Source organism: Acomys russatus, chromosome 18 (genome assembly GCF_903995435.1).
Source record: "Acomys russatus chromosome 18, mAcoRus1.1, whole genome shotgun sequence".
Lineage (NCBI taxonomy): Eukaryota > Metazoa > Chordata > Mammalia > Rodentia > Muridae > Acomys > Acomys russatus.
The window spans coordinates 61,333,005-61,350,154 of NC_067154.1; the positions used below are offsets into that span (position 1 = coordinate 61,333,005).

At 48.7% G+C, this 17,150-nt stretch overlaps 1 protein-coding gene across 2 annotated transcripts in view; it reads right to left on the bottom strand.

Moving 5' to 3' along the window:
* Positions 1-17,150, bottom strand: part of Dock9 (dedicator of cytokinesis 9) — a 276,731-nt gene that overhangs the window by 122,549 nt on the left and 137,032 nt on the right. For both annotated transcript variants that reach the window (XM_051160989.1, XM_051160987.1), the window contains exons 3-4: positions 6,654-6,743; positions 1,327-1,409 (exon numbers count right to left, since the gene is read on the bottom strand). In XM_051160989.1, coding sequence (XP_051016946.1) covers positions 1,327-1,409; positions 6,654-6,743 — 173 coding nt within the window. The remainder of the gene's footprint in view (positions 1-1,326; positions 1,410-6,653; positions 6,744-17,150) is intronic.

Below are 17,150 nucleotides of genomic sequence, written 5' to 3' on the forward strand. Positions count from 1 at the left end.
ATAATGCTGGCAGGGAGTGTTCCCTCTGATGTTTAAAAAAAGAGGCAGCCAGGAACTTGGCTGCACACTCTAGGGAGTGGCTGAGCCACACACATAGAAAAACAAACAGTGAGGTCCCCTGAGAAAAATACAAAAGGCTCAAAAATCTCACAGGTGGAACATAACAGGCCCCAAGAACAGTGTGCTAAGCGAGGTTCACGCAAGACTGTCAGCGGTGGCTGGGACTCCGGAACGGCCATTTGCTGTTTCCAGCGCCAACTTTGCTTCCCTTTGCGAACTGCACTTCAGACATGCTTTCGAACTCGCCCAGCACTCTGCTCCCCTCATGACAAGCCCTGCGCCACTCTGCTCCCCTCATGACAAGCCCTGCGCCACTCTGCTCCCCTCATGACAAGCCCCTGTGGACACTATCACTTTTGCTTGAGGGCCAGCTAAAGGTTCAAAGGAGTCAAGGAAGCGACCTGGGAAAACACGGTATCAGATTTAAGTTCTCAAAACAGTCTTTACATGCTTCTTTTCCAAAATATTCTCTTGAGGAAACACACGCACGCACACACACACCTCTAGGTGTCTGTCAATGGGGGAATAGATACACACAAAAATTTTTCAGCCCTAAAAAAAGAATATAACTGGAAATACTCATATTACAGAAAAATTTCCAGTCTCAGAAACACAAATGCATGCTCTCGCAGGAGCCTAAATTTGATATAAATATATAAAACCATGGCAGCAAAGACGGCATGAAAGCGTGCCTGGGGATGCAGTGGGAGGGCGGGGACAAGCGGCCATGTGCTCACAGCACGGTATGTGCTTGGGTGAAAGTGTGACTATGAGCCCAGGAGCACGCAGAGTGAACCCGTGTCAATAAAAACGAAGGTGCAAGCCATGGGAGTGTAGGGAAGGCTTGAACGCAGAGGGAACAGAGCAGTGGGGGCAAAAACAGAACGTGGTAACACAGGACTGGAGGTGACCAAAGGATACTACGTACATGCGTGAAAGGTCATGATCAAAGCCATTACTTCACACAATTAATAAGTGCTAATAAAAGCGGCCAGCTTAAAAACCATAAAAACCACGCTGCAGACTGCTCCACCACGCTGGCCTTATCTTCTTCTGTGCAACCCACTGGAAACTTAATGCTTCCCCGAACAGCATTTCAGAGCATGTGTTCTTACCGCTGCTTACCCATGTGAGAGTCACAGACTGGAAGCTGTACCACGCACACAGGATTCATCAACAAGCATGCTCACCATTACGCTGGCCATGCAGACCACGTCACACACACCTGAAGCCCCTCCCCATGCGTCCAGCTGACAGCTGACTTACTTCGGAAGCTGTCGAAAATCTCCTGAGAAATCTTCATATTTATGGGTCACGAGATGCCAGTCGGAATTGTAGGTTCTGATGCACTGTTGGGGGAATTCAGAGGAAACAAACAGAGGATCAGGAAGTCAGGCACTGGAGTTTTGGGAAGTCAGAGCCTAGCGACATAAAAGCTGTGCCATCAATCACCCAATGCGATTGCATGATTCTACCTGCAGAGTCTCCCATGAGGCATAAGGCTTTGAGCCAGTGAAACACGACCCTTGAGGAGTATTGCTCCAAATTATCAATAATAATAATAATGATGATGACCTGACAGAAGCTTTTACATGGCAACACTGAAATAGCAATTATTGTCTGAGAATTGTTTTTATAAAAAAATGTCTTATGTTGCTATGGTGGTTTGGACAAGAATGACCCCCCGTAGGCTCATATATTTCAGTGTTTGGTCCGCAGTAGGTGGAACTGTTTGGGAAGGGTTACAGGGTGCGGCTCTGTTCAAGGAGGTGTGCTACTGAAGAGGGCGGAGCCTTGAGGCTTCAAAAGCCTGCACCATTTCCAAACTCTCACACTCAGGCTGGTACTTGTGGGCCAAGACCTGAGCTCTCAGTTACTGGAGACGCCACGCACCCTGCCGTGGTGGCCATGGGCTCACCATCTGCACTGAACTGCAAACGCCTAATAAACTCGCTCTCTTATAAGCTGCCTTGGTCACGGGGTCTTATCACAGCAACGGAGAAGTTAGCGAGACAACTGCAGAGTTGTCTTTCTTTGTGCGTGGGAAACGCACACACCACTGAGCTTACGTACAGGTAGAGGACAACACGGCAGAATCATTCTTCTCCTTCCACTGTGTGGGCCTGGAGGACCAAACTCAGGTCAGCAGGCTTGGCAGCACGTGACTCTACTGAACCGTCTCGCGCACATGGTTTTGGAAGAGGCCATGTGTCTCTCTACAGGGACACGGAGGCGTTAGCGCGTGTGAGTCTAAAGACACCCTCACGGGATCTCCTAATGTTAGAACTAGCTCCGTTACTGCAACCGTTTACATTTGTCCTTGGCTTTTCCTCACATTCGTAAGCGACAGCGTGGGGTTATGATGTAGACTTCAACTCACATGATATCACAGCCCTTTTACCCACATGTGTGTGCACGTGTGTGCGTGAGTGTGTGCACGTGTGTGCATGAGCGTGCATGTGTGCTGTACAGGGCACCACACTAGCGTTCACACACTACATCAGAACTGCCTCACTTCACGACCACAAAGGGGCAGCAGCGTGTCCTTCGTGCACCTGCCTGGCCCGTCTGGCCCCGTCTGGGGGTCTTAGGACCTCTAAGGCCATACACACCAGATCTTCACACATGAATGAGCGGAAAGTGCCGCGCAAGGCCAGCTTACATCATGTGAGGGTCCAGTTAGCCAAAAGCTGTGCGCAGAGAAGTAATACGTGAAAACAAGCAAAGATTGATTTGCGCCATACCTCAATTTTTTCCTAGGGTGTGTGTGCTAAAATTGGCTCTGCCTAGTGTTTGTGAAAAAAGTCCCTCTTCTTACTGCACTTCAGTCACGCAGCCTGCACCTGAGCAGCACCAACTGCAACAGTAGCAACGCGGTGTGCTTGCTTTAAAGAATAAAAAATGCCAGGCTTCACACAAGTACACTGCTTGAAGAGACGCAAAGGGAAAGTGGGATGGGCGCTCCAGATTATTCTTTGGAACATACAGAGGAGAAGGGTTAGAGAAGCAGAGTCAGCAGGGAGGTGAACAACACTGTAAATGGTTTAAAATGTTATTTTATCCTTACATTTTCCTCAATTCCCAGCAATATTTTCACAAATTAGTTTCAAAATTACATTCCAAAGGCACCGAATATGGTTTGAAAAGCATGTGCAGTGTCGGGCTTTCCTACGGCTGCCCTGTGGTCTGCCTCCCCGAGGAGGTGGGCCTGGCTCTGTGTGGCACACTCATGTTCCCTTCATCTGGCCACGATGGCCTCTCAGATCACACCACCGAGTTTCTAAAGCATCGTGAAGTACAGCGTACACCGAGCTGGAGACAGAGGTGACCAGTGTGACGACTGCCATGAATGAACACTGTAACACCCACGAGCTTACAATCTTAAGGAAAGTGGGGATTATGATGCCTAAATATGCAAAATTATAAGGAACTGGGTGATAAGGACTCAACGGGCAAGCGACAGCCACCAAGTCTGATGGCCTGAGGTCACCGCCCCGAAGCCCCATGGGGGAAGAAGATAAACTCTTGCAACTTGTCTTTGGACCTCTGTGTGTGCACTGTGGTACACACGTGTGTGCATACGCACACTTGCACGCGTGCACACAAAATGTGAACGTGTAAGAAACTGCAAAAAGCCACATGTACTCTGAATTACCTAGACGTTCGCTCAGAAGCATTACCACCATCTACTTGTAAGCTCTGGCTAAATCCCAAGGCAGAGGCCCTGCCTCTGTGGCTCCAGAAAGTCTTGGATGTGACTCGGTACTTAATTCACCTTTGAAACTTGGGAATCTCAACAAGAATTTGAAGTCATAGTGTCAGGCTAATGAAGGCTTTTAAACAAAGAAACAAAAAACCAAGTTCACTGTCCTCCATACTAGAACGTGGACAGCAGATGGAAGGGGCCCAACATAGTTTAGTCATATGGGCTCCAGCAGCTCTGGATGGAGCAAGGGTCGCTTAACCTGTGGTGACTAAAACACTGAGGGGCTAAAGAGATGGCTCAGCGGGAAAGAGCACTGGCTCCTCACGACCTGGGTTCAATTCCCAGCACCTCCAAGGCAACCCACAACTCCAGTTCCAGGGTACCCGACGCTTCTTCTGGTCTCTGCTGGCACTGTACACACATGGACACGTGCAGGCAAACATTCGTGCACATGAAATGAAAGTAACTTGGGGTGGAGATACGGCTCATCAGTTAAGAACACGGGCTGCTCCTGCAGAGGACCGAGGTTCAGTTCCCAGCACCCCCATCATGGTTCACACCACCCCTAACTCTAGTTGCAGGGAATCCAACACCTCCCTCTGACCTCCATGGGCAGACACGAATGCGGCACACATGTATGCACACAGAGAAAACACACAGACACAGACACACACACTAAGTAAATCTAAAGAAACAACTAAGAAAAGAAGCAAATCTTTAAAAATATAACTGAGGGTTATCCACCCCCTCCAAATAAAACCCTTTCTTAATGAGTTTTAAGAACTGAGGAGTAATTTTGCCACATGTTCTAAGACAGAAGCTAACAGCCACTCTGCCGAGGTCCAGACAGTCACAACACATCTGCTTTCAAGGTCACAGTATCTCTGCTACAAGCCAGCTGTGTTACAACTGCAGTGCAACATGAAAACAGATGGGCGAGGAGGCCATGCACGAATAAAACCTTAGCCGCAGAAACAGGCTGCAGGCCAGATTTCGCCTGAAATCACACCTGGCTACAGCCTGCCTTTAAGGAAATGTTGATGGCTATATAAACATACTGTGTGTGTGTGTGCGTGTGTGTGTGTGAGCCTCTATAAACAGATCATGGGGGGTGTGCGAGCATGCGTGTGTGTGCGTGTGTGTGTGTGAGCCTCTATAAACAGATCATGGGGGGTGTGCGAGCATGCGTGTGTGTGTGTGTGTGTGTGAGCCTCTATAAACAGATCATGGGGGTGTGCGAGCATGCGTGTGTGTGTGTGTGTGTGTGTGAGCCTCTATAAACAGATCATGGGGGTGTGCGAGCATGCGTGTGTGTGTGTGTGTGTGTGAGCCTCTATAAACAGATCATGGGGGGTGTGCGAGCATGCGTGTGTGTGTGTGTGTGTGTGAGCCTCTATAAACAGATCATGGGGGTGTGCGAGCATGCGTGTGTGTGTGTGTGTGTGTGTGAGCCTCTATAAACAGATCATGGGGGTGTGCGAGCATGCGTGTGTGTGCGTGTGTGTGTGTGAGCCTCTATAAACAGATCATGGGGGGTGTGCGAGCATGCGTGTGTGTGTGTGTGTGTGTGTGAGCCTCTATAAACAGATCATGGGGGTGTGCGAGCATGCGTGTGTGTGTGTGTGTGTGTGAGCCTCTATAAACAGATCATGGGGGTGTGCGAGCATGCGTGTGTGTGTGTGTGTGTGAGCCTCTATAAACAGATCATGGGGGTGTGCGAGCATGCGTGTGTGTGTGTGTGTGTGTGTGAGCCTCTATAAACATATCATGGGGGGTGTGCGAGCATGCGTGTGTGTGTGTGTGTGTGAGCATGTGTGTGTGAGCCTCTATAAACAGATCATGGGGGGTGTGCGAGCATGCGTGTGTGTGGTGTGTGAGCCTCTATAAACAGATCATGGGGGTGTGCGAGCATGCGTGTGTGTGTGTGTGTGAGCCTCTATAAACAGATCATGGGGGTGTGCGAGCATGCGTGTGTGTGCATGTGTGTGCATGTGTGTGTGAGCCTCTATAAACATATCATGGGGGGTGTGCGAGCATGCGTGTGTGTGTGTGTGTGTGTGAGCCTCTATAAACATATCATGGGGGGTGTGCGAGCATGCGTGTGTGCGTGTGTGTGTGTGTGTGTGTGTGTGTGAGCCTCTATAAACATATCATGGGGGGTGTGCGAGCATGCGTGTGTGTGTGCATGTGTGTGTGTGTGCGCGCGCGTGTGTAAGCTGGCCCTCTCCTTCCACTCCTGGGTCCCAGGGATCACATCCAGGCCGCCAGGCTTCTTAACCTACTGAGTCATCTTGCTGGTCCCAAACTCATTTCGAAAGGAAGAAACAGTTCAAGAAATAAGATTACAGCAACTAATTAGTTTCTTCTATCTAGAAATAGCTGGAGGAATAAAAACAAAACAAAACAAAAACACCGGGGAAGCAAAACCAAGTACATAATTGGGAGTGGTTTCTCTTTGCTCAGACTGTTACCTGTGTGTTCAAGGGAGACCAGTATGACTGCGTCAGACACCGGCCAGGGATGCTCAGGGGTGGCTGCAGTCACCTAGTTCTAGTCCTGAACCTAACCTACAAATCCAAACACCCCAGAGGAGCACACGAACCCAAGATGTATTGATGAATCAGCATTTCAAACTATTAATGACAAGCTTCCAACAGTCCCCACGTATAAGTTACCCCGTTAGTCTACGTCCACAGATAAGCTGTGGAAATCGGTGTTTGAGAATTGCAAATGAGCTCTTCAGACATCTCCATCCATTTTAATTCTCATCATGAAAATTTCATTACCTCTCTGACATCTTTCAGGAAAATGGTAAGATTAAATGAAAAGGGACCGAGCAGAGGGAACGTCTTCACAGTCTCTATGATGAGAGAAAACCAAACCTCACCTCGGTGACAAACAAGCTCTGTGCCTCCTCCTCTGCCTTTGCAGGGACTGTGGAGCGTGCGTACCGCCCCTGCCGCCGCAGGATGGCCGTCTGTGAAGAGAACACAAGAGGAGCTGGTGAGGCCAGAAGACCAGCCTAGTGGTAAGCTGACAGCCCTGTGATGTCCCTCCAATTTCCCACTGCAGGTGAGGGCGGTGCCTCCTGAGGTCACTCACACAAACCCATTGGACATTCGGAAGTTCCAACGCCCAGACTAAGTCCAGGCTAGGAATCTACAGAGCAAAAAGCTGCTCCTTGCCTCTGAAGACTGGAGCTATTTTTGCTTCAGATTTCAGTCTTACAAAAAATTTCATTTTATTAGCACTTACACATTGACAGTATTAAAAATGCTGGGTTTCGTTATGCCGTCTCCATACATACATGCCACCACATACTGTGACTGTTCAGACACCCGTCACTCTCTCTTGTCCTCCCTCCAGCTTGTCTTTCTTCCCACCCTCTTTAAAAAGCAAACAAACAATACCAAAACACCGCTAGAGTCTACGTATGATAGCAAACGTGTGACATTTGTTTCCTGAGTCTGCCTGACTTCTCTCACCACCATGAGCTCCATTTCTGTGAAAACAACACACCTGTTTTCATGGCCAAATAATACTTCACTATGAATTGTACAGCACATCTCCCTTACTCACACAGGAGGATGTGTAAGTCGGCACATCTCCCTTACTCACACAGGAGGATGTGTAAGTCGGCACATCTTCCTTACTCACACAGGAGGATGTGTAAGTCGGCACATCTTCCTTACTCACACAGGGGGACGTGTAAATCAGCTGCTGTGAGCACCACTGCAGCGAACATATTTCAGTTACCCTGCAGCTTACCAGCTTCAGTTCTGTATGTACAAAGGCAGGAGTGTGAGTGCTGCGTCCTCAGGTGGGGCTAGCTTTGGATTTTCAGGGAATCTCCACACTGACTCCATGGATCTGTTCTAACTCACGGTCCCACCAACACTGTGGAAGGGTCCATTCCCCCTCAAGTCCTCATCGCCACTTGTCGCTTACCTTATTTTTCTTTTCAGATTTATTTTACTCTATGTGCGTGAGTGTTTCACCCGTATGTATGCCTGGTGCCCTCAGAGGTCAGAGGAGGGTGTCAGATGCCCTGGAGCTCGAGATGGCTGAAAGCCATCACATGGGTGCTGGAAACTGAGCCCGGGTCCTATGCAGGGTCAGCAAGCACTCGTAATGCTGAGCCACTTCTCCTGCCCCTATTTACTTACTTACTTACTTACTATTTATAGATTATGTATATAGTGCTCTGCCTGTTGTTCACCTGCGCGCCAGAAGAGGGCATCAGAGGGTTTGGATGTGGTTGCTGGGAATTGAACCCAGGATCCCTAGAAGAGCAGATAGCTATCTCAACCCCTGAGCTCTCTCTCTCCAGCCCCTATTTCTTGTTTTCTTAATGAGAGCTACTCTGACTGGGGTGAGATAGGATCACAACCCAATTTGTTTTTGTTTTCCCTGGTGAGTTCCTTAAACTTTTTTTTCCATGTATTTATTGACCATTTATACTTCTTCATTTGAGAACTCCCAAACTCATTTGTCTACTTATTAAGTGGATTGTTTTGTGTGTTTAATTATTTCAGTTCTTCCAGAGGACGACCGAGTAACTGTGGGTGGCTCATCACTGTCGCTGTGTCGCTTCCTGTGAAGCCATCTGTCGACTGTGGCTATCTGCTATTCTGTCAGTCGGCTGCAGATTTCTGTCTTCTTCTGGGCTGTCTTCCCTCGGCTCTTCCTGCTTCACCTAGGCTTGCCTGAGCCACACCGGTCTTTGAGAGACACTGCAAAGCCAGTGCTGAGATGGTGGCCTCCTAACTACGTGAAGGGACTTCTGCATCTCTCGCCCTCCACCCAAGCCCTGCGCAGGTGAGTTCCTCACCCACTCAGCCTCCAGGGAGCTTTAAGACCCTGGGCCTTGGTTTCTTAGTGAATATTTCAAACAAATGGTGATCTTTGTTGCAAAACTGTTTTCAAGGAACGCTAGAGACCACAAACATGGGAGAGAGTACACACTGTTCAGGAAGCCTCACGTGAGATCATATCTACGTAGCCCTGCCAAAGCTGGAAGGGCCAGCCGTGATGAGGACAGAGGGAACTGCCCTTCAAAGAAAGGTGCACTGTGTCCTTAGACGCTACGGTGTCCTTAGCTTGATCTCCTTGGCTCTTTGCACATTTTAAAACTCTAACTGTGCCTGTAAGACCTTCACCAGGTGGCTCACCTGAAGAAAGGAGGACAACTGTGGCTACGGTCACTTCAACCCCATTTCCACGGCAGCACCAGGGAAGAAGACATTCTGCTGCAAAGATTTCCCAGTAGAACGGTAAGCTCAAGAGCCTGCCATGCGACATTTCTCCCTAACAACCTTCTTTGGTGAGGAAAATAGATGTCCATAGCTCTTTTAGACTTTTTTGAGTTTGGGGTTTTTTTTTTGTTGTTGTTGTTGTTTGTTTTTAACATAAAGGGCCGTTATGCTCTCATCTGAACAAGGAAACAACTTTAAATCAACAGACTTCCAGCCAGGTGTGGTTATCTCATTGATGACTTCAGCACTCTGGAAGGCAGGAGGATTGCTCTGCCCAATGCAGCCCGATCAGCCTACCAGGAATGCCTTCAGCAGCCATCCACTGTCAGACATAGGACACACACGCACAACATAGGACATGCATGCACGCACACCCCACACCCACACACACATGCGCGCGCGTGCGCACACACACACACACATACACACACACACAAGACAAGGGACTGGACTGGACATCACACAACCGAGATTGATTCACGTTTGGTTTACACATCACTCATTGGTGATCAATTCCTGACTGAGGTTGACCAACCACCTTCTGGTCAGATGGAAATGTGTTTCACACACTGAGTCTTCATTCAACAGCAATTAACACACACACACACACACCACCACCACATGCTAGACGTGCTTCTTCAACACCAATGTGGCCTAAGTGTCCTTTCTGCATTTCTTGAACTACACCCTACCACACCCATTTGAGAGCGTCTCTAAGGAGGGCTCCGGGCGCCCCACCCTTCTGCAGCATAGACACGCCCTCTCATACTGGGGAGGAGCCAATTCCTCTTCCTCTGAAAACAGGCTGCACTAACACAGGAAAGTCACTGCGCACCTTCCACAGGCAGCCTTTAGGAAGACAAGACACTCACTCACTTGCTCTTCCTGAACCCGGACGAGCACCGTATGAAAAGTTCTGCTATTATCTCTGTAGCTGTCAGACGCCATCTTCACGTGATGGACACAGTTAATGCAGAAACTCAATTGCTCAAAGTACAAAGAACACGTGTGTGAGGTGCTCAGCCACAAATGGGACATCCACTTTAACGCCCACTCCCTCAAAAGATCCACGGGTCACGTGGAGGAGGGGGCAGAAAGGCAAAGCCAAAGGCTGGGCAGGACTGACTGAAATGTAAGTGCCTTCTGGGCGTGACAGGACCACTGCACACATGGACTTAGTCTACACAAGACCTGCACAAAACCAAGCCAGTCTACACTCTAGCATGGGGGGAGAAGGTGCCCACAGCTCTGTCTCCAGCCGAAGATCATGCTGCAATGAACGGTCGGTCCCACACCCATGAAGACACAGGCAGCACAAACCGGCTCACACTGAACTCAGCGGTGATGTGTTAAAGGGGCATGAAGTTGGGGTGGGATGGGGGCTGGATGTGGGAAGGCTTAGGGCAAGCAGTAAGGGTGGAGCTCATCAAAATACACTGTGTGCAGCAGGAAATCCTCAGAGAATGGAGGGAAACACAGCCCTAAAAGTTCTACTGTCTTAACTGAGAATCAATAGAAGATCGATTGTGAAGGGCCACGCTATACAGAGAAAACCTCACGCCATGCCAAGGCACATACATCGCATGGGACACAGCTTCCCTAGACAACAGCCAAAGCAGAAGAGCCACTGAGCTGAGCCTTGACGAGAATGCAAAACTGTCAGAAATAATCAGTCACTGCTCTCTGTCCGTGACTAGGCTTCGGGGTGACTCGTCACTCGCCATTGGGTAAGAGAGCAGGAGCAGCTCCACAGTGCTGAGAGGCTGCACCCAAGGAACAAATATCATCCGGGTCCCGGGGGCAAACTGTAGCGTCCTCTCTTCGTGAAAAACATTCTACCAACCACTTAAAAGCTCAGCATATGTACCCATCTATCCGACCCTTGTTGGGGACCTTGCCTTCCTCCAGCCGTGAGGACCCCTGTCTGGATCCACGGCTAAAGATACAATGTATAATAAAATGTATCTGACACTCTGACTTAGCACATGCAGTCCTGTGGGGGAGACAAACCCTTATAGTCTAATTAGTACTCCATCTACAGGGCACTCAGAGAAGAGCACTGGCTGCCAGGATGGTATGAAGGAACCGAGCAGAGGGTCGGAACCCAGCAGAAGAGGGTACCAAACAGTGCTGTAACCAGGGCGGATGCAAACAACGCTGTAACCAGGGCGGATGCCGCGGCTGTGAAGGATGAGTTCAATCAAGGGAGTGTGATGCCTTTCCCTGGTCACAGTGACAGAGTAAACCGAGTCACGATGAGTAAGAATAGCTTTGTTTATAGATTAGGGCTGGATTGGGAACATGGCCCTTTGGCAGAGTGTTTGGCTCGGTGCACAAAGCCCTGGGTTTGCTCCAGAACCACACGTGCCTATTATCCCAGCACCTGGAAGGTTGGAGGCAGGAGGAATCAAAAGTTCAAGGTCATCCTCAGATGCAGAACAAGTTCCAGACCAGCCTGGGACATCTTGAGACTGTAAGTATAATGTTATTGTGCCCTGTGTAAAGATTCTGTGTTCCCCATATCTGGTTGCAGTCTGAAAATCTCCTGTCTAAACTTTGCTCCCCAATTGTCCCCTGATATGTCAATAAAGTAGCTTAACATCCAATCACTGAGCAGGGGAGAGAATAGGGCGGGACTTCCTGTCGGGGGGGGGGGGGGAGAAACGGGGACCGAGTCACTGGCAGAGGTCCAAGAGACATCAGAGGGAGAAAGTGGAGCAGAGAAAGCCGTAAAATGCAAGTATCTTGGGGATTTCAGCAAAGAGGAAGAAGGCTAGCTCAGAGGGTTAACATAGATTTACATTGCTCAGTTGTTGTGTTTTAAAGCTTGTTAAATAAGTAACACAGTCAAGTCTCAATTATTTGGGTGCTAGCTGGGTTAAAAGAGAGATTGCTACACACAATTTTAAAACTAACACCAACATGAGATCATTTTTTAAGGTCTAGAACTAAACATATTTGCTATGTCAAAAACGGTCTTGGAACTCCAGCTGACTTTCAATGAAACACTAAAATTCTACCACTTTAATCAATCAAGAGTAAAATTGGGTCACAGAAAGAACAGGACCTGCGCGTTGTTAGGAGCAGGCTGGTACCCGCTGGGTGAGACCCCTGGGCATTTAGTGACTTGGAGCTCCACGAGTGCGCCACAAGCCTTCGCTGCCTTCACAGAAGACGCGTCACAACAATTCACTTGTTTATAATGTGCTTTGCATTTTGACTTTCCAACTGGGAAAAGATGCAAAACCAATAAAAATACTTAGATTGATTTTTAATTGTAGTTCCCAATGTACTTTAATAAATGAGTAGCATTTTGCTTTTCTTGTGGCATCAGCCAATGCATATCAGTTCCCTTGAGTCTGACCAGCTCCAGTCTCATTGATCAAATATCTGGTCTACAAGACTGAAAAGCTGGTATTTGACCCTATAAGTTGGTGACCTTAAAACAATGTCCCGAGACCTGTTTCCACTGCCTAGCATGCTGCTGCATACACATGTCTTTTCCTCTACTAGATTTGGAGTTCCTCTGAGGGCAAGAGATGTCTCTTCTTACTTGTAGCTCTGAGATAAATACTTGATAAATGTTTCAAGAATGAATGAATGAAAGTCAATGGGTATAGAGAAAGGACACTGCCAATCGCTGTCCACTGCTTGCATATAAGGTTTTTCTGGTTAAGACAAAAGCTCTCTGGTCCATTACAGAGATTGACAAAGGATGTCTATAAGCACAAGCAAATTTCTATTTTAACCTCTCTATAGATTTTGTATATTGAAAGTCACATTCAAGCCATACTCTACTCTATGCCAAACTAGTTAATATTAATGTTCTATAGTTTCATTTATCAGGCTTATAAAACAGTCCAAGTCAGTTTCCTAAGAGTTACACTCAGTGAACACCAGAGCCCTTGTAAACAACAGGTGAAGTTTTGTTCTAGCACTGCAGTGCTTTTTTTGGGATTGTGTGGAGACAGGCGTTCACCATATTGCGCAGGCTGGCCTGGGATTCTCAGCACGTCCCAGGGTGGCCCTTAGCTCGCGGCCTTCCTGCTATGGCTTCTGAGTGATGCTGAGACTAAAGGGGCAGACAGGCAGGCAGAGCTTGCAGCCTTATTTTCTATCCCTTATAATTATTTCCACTAAAGGATGGGTCTGTATCCTATTTGCAAAAATTAACATCAATAGCGGCACAGAGTAACGGCCTCTTTCTCTGGGGAATCTGTAGAGGTTAAACGCCCAAACAACTTCACAGTTTATACTAATTTAAGATAATTTGTAATATAGTCTAATACAAATGGCCAGCCCTCCTCTTTTTTATGCTTAGAAATGAATTACAATCTCCCCTCAGTGACCTTGAGGGCTGGGTCCAGGACCTCCAATGTCCATAAAACCCAAAGATGCCCGAGACCCTAATCCTAGCGTCAATGCTTATCCCTGTGCAGTTTCCAATTATCTCTCGTTACTCGTGGCAGTCCCTCCAACCACAGCTGTGCAAACGGCTGCACGCCACAGTGCGTAGGGAGCTGTCTGCCTGCAGCTGCTCATACGCCCTTCTTCTAAGGGTGTTTGAATCCACAGACAGAATCTGGAGGAATGGAGACACAATGGTGCTCTGTCCTACTGAAAAAGCTTTTGTTTTTTCTGTTTTAAGACAGGTTCTCTCTCTGTGTAGCCCTGGTTGTCCTGGAACTCGCTTTGTAGACCAGGCTGGCTTCGAACTCACAGAGATTTGCTTGCCTCTGCCTCCCGAGTCCTGGGATTAGAGGGGTGCGGCATCACTCTATAAAAAAGCTTTTACTATGAAGGAGGAGGGATAAAAAAATTCATACTATGAAGTATGGTTGGCATCTGAAGACTAAACAGAGTATAGTTCACACCCCACATAACCACGGAGGTGGAGACCTCCAAGTTCAAAATGTAACTTAGAACAAAGCTTCCCAGCTACTGAGAGAAGTCACTTTTGAGCCGGGCATGGTGGAGCACGCCTGCGATCCCAGCACTCGGGACGCAGAGGCAGGCGGACTCTGTGAGTTCAAGGCCAGCCTGGTCTACAAAGTGAGTCCAAGGCAGCCAAAGCTACACAGAGAAACCCTGTCTCAAAAACCCAAAGAGAGGTTTAAATCCTGGCAACCCTTGCCACTTGAGGTGCCAGGGTAGGTTGGTACCCCCTGGGGGCCCCCTTCTCTGAGAAGGAGGGGGGCTTGGATCAGGCTGTAATGTGATTAAATAAATAAATACACAAATACATAAATAAACAGCAAATGCTAGCAGCCTTTGGCACAGAGAAATCCTTAGTTATCTTGTCCAGGGACAGACACAGGAGCCGCCCGAGGAATCCCAGACAACCACTGGAGTAGCTGAACTGAATAGAGAGGAGGGGCCCAGTGCCCCCTCACAGGCACCTCAGACCCCCCCAAGCCAAGCTTCTTGCTTTTATGGACCAAAGAAGAGCCATGCAGCATTGCCCAGGCCCTAACAGAGGAGTGAGACACACTGCCATCTTTCAGTCTGGTTGGAAATTGAAAGCTCAAGTAGATTATTTTTACTTCAAGAACTTTCCTCTTGACTGAAATAATTCCCTGCAAACACTTGAATGCCCGAGCTCCAAGGTCAGAGCTGGAAACTTCTGGGTTGCTTTGGCCAACTGGGGGTGACACAGAGAGAGAGGCACCAACTGGGGGTGACACAGAGAGGCACCGTGTTACCTATCAGGCGATGGCCCAGCACCTGCGCACTCCTGGCTTCTCAGCTTGAGTCAAACACGCAAACAAAAAAAACCCCCTTCATTTGTTTGTTTGTTTGCTGTTGTTGTTTTGAGACAGGGTTTCTCTGTGTAGCCCTGGATGTCCTGGACTCACGCTGTAGGACCAGGCTGCTTAGGATCTCACTCAGGGATCCGCCTGCTTCTGCCTCCAGAGTGCTGGGATTAAAGGCGTGCACCACCACTACCTGGCCTGTTCCCCATTTTCAAACTTATTCAAGTCCAGACCCCAAGAGGATGAAGGGGTCTATTTTACACACATGACCTTGAACCTCCTCCCCCAACCCTGCCAAGAAGCTCAAGTTCCCAAGGAGGGGGAAACATGAAGCTTTGGCGGACCTGAGAGGTGAGACCAGGGAGGGTGGCAGGAGGCTTGCCTCTAACCCTGGGGTAAGCCTGAACTCTCCACACCCACACACAGGCCTGCCAGGACCTCCGGTTTCTTCTGTGGCTCAGAAACCCCACACCTGTGGGCATGGGATTCTAAGTCCTACCCGTTCCCAGTGGCTTAGGTGTTTGTGACTTATCTGTGAGAAACCAAAACGGGAAAGGACAAACACCACATTCGCTTGGAGTTTACTTTTCTTTCTTTCTTTCTTTTTATAATTTTTCTAAAAAATTTTCATTGAAAAATAAAGTCATTCATATTACATCTCAATTGCTATCCTATCCCGTGCATCCTCCCATTCCTCCCTCCCTCCAGCTTTCACCCCATTCCCCTCCCCTATGACTGTGACTGAGGGGGACCTCCTCCCCTTGAATATGATGCTAGGGTATCAAGTTTCTTCTTGGTAGTCTGCTATCCTTCCTCCGAGTGCCATTGGGCCTCCCCATCACGGGGACATGGCTCGATCTATGGCACCAACCTAGCCAAGGGACATAATATTCTCCACAGTTAAGTGGAGACTGGGGACTGACTTTCACACGGACTCTGGAGTTTACTTTTCTTAACACAATAATAAAAGGGACGATTCACTGCACCGATTTAAATAAACAGTGCTGCCGAAGGCGCGCACGTGTGCCACATCTTTATTCATTTAAAACCTCTCCCTTCTCACACAGCTGGTTATTTATTAATCAGCTTACCATGGCATTAAACTATTTGAAATACTCTTAATTCCTGGTGGGAAGTATGCACACCCACGGGGCATAGAAAACATGTCTTATAAGATTTTAATTAAAAGCTTGAAACAAAAGGCCCACCCTTCCTCCAGGGACCCTAAGAACAATGAACTAAAGAGGGGACCACAGAGAGCTGGGTGGGCTGTGACCAGCCAGCTGCAGGCAGGGGGCAAGCATCTGTCTCCTCTGATCCAGGAGCAGAAGGCTGGGAGCGGCTGTCTCAGACAGAAAAGCAGACGCGAGGGACAGACAGGCGAGGGAGTGTGGCTGCTTTCCCAGTGGAAGGGAGGTGGGGCACCAGGCAGACAACCCTGGGTGGAGCTGCCTTGGCTGAGACATTGGGTCAGGGAGCAGCAGCAGGCTCTTCTCTAGGAGGCAATGTCTTATAACTCAGGCTGGCCTCCAACTCACTAGGTAGCCAAGGCTGGCTCTACCTCCCAAGTGCTGGGGTTGTGGGATGTGCCACTACACCCAGAGCCTGTGACTGTCTCTGCGGAGCCCCCTCCTCACAGGCTGTCGTGAAGCGTTCCAGGCTTGTCATCCCTTCCAGCCTCTGCCAGCTCCCACTAAGCATGAAGAGGGCAAGTCCTGCTAGGTGAAAGGTGACTGCATGGGAGAGAAAGAACACAGCCACAAGGCACAGTGACTCAGAACAGACCGGACTCTGGAGAACGATGTCCCCTGGCCCGGCCCACTGTCTTCATCACATGAGAAGCCCTGGCTTGATTTTTTTCTTCTTCTTAATTATTAATATGTTCAGCCAGCCCAAAGGAATGCAGCACCCACATCAATGTTTTAAAGTTATCTCCAGTTTCAAACTCCTGCTTATTACCAGGATGGCTCCCAAGTGTCCCCTCCCTCCCTCGCTAGGCCTGAGACCAACTGTATGGTGTCTTGTATGTCTACAGAACTCTGTCCCCATGACATCTGCTGGAAATGCCACGTGGCTGGGCTGCTCTGTGCATTAAATGGTTTTTTGGATGCAGTGCAACACTGAAACCGCAGCAGAGAGGACTCTGGGAACTGTGCTGCAGCTGACTGATTGCGCACAGACGTGGTGGCATCTTTCCAAAGGTCTGGCAGAGACATTTGTCTCAAAGCACATGAGTTGCTCAGAAGAGGCTCGAGCACCAAGCAAGCCTAGAGACTCAAATCATGTGGGGCATTCCCACAGTACACCCAAAGTTCTGTCCTGGCCATGAACCCCTTTTTCTGCTCACTCTGACAATGCCACTCACAGAGAAGCTGC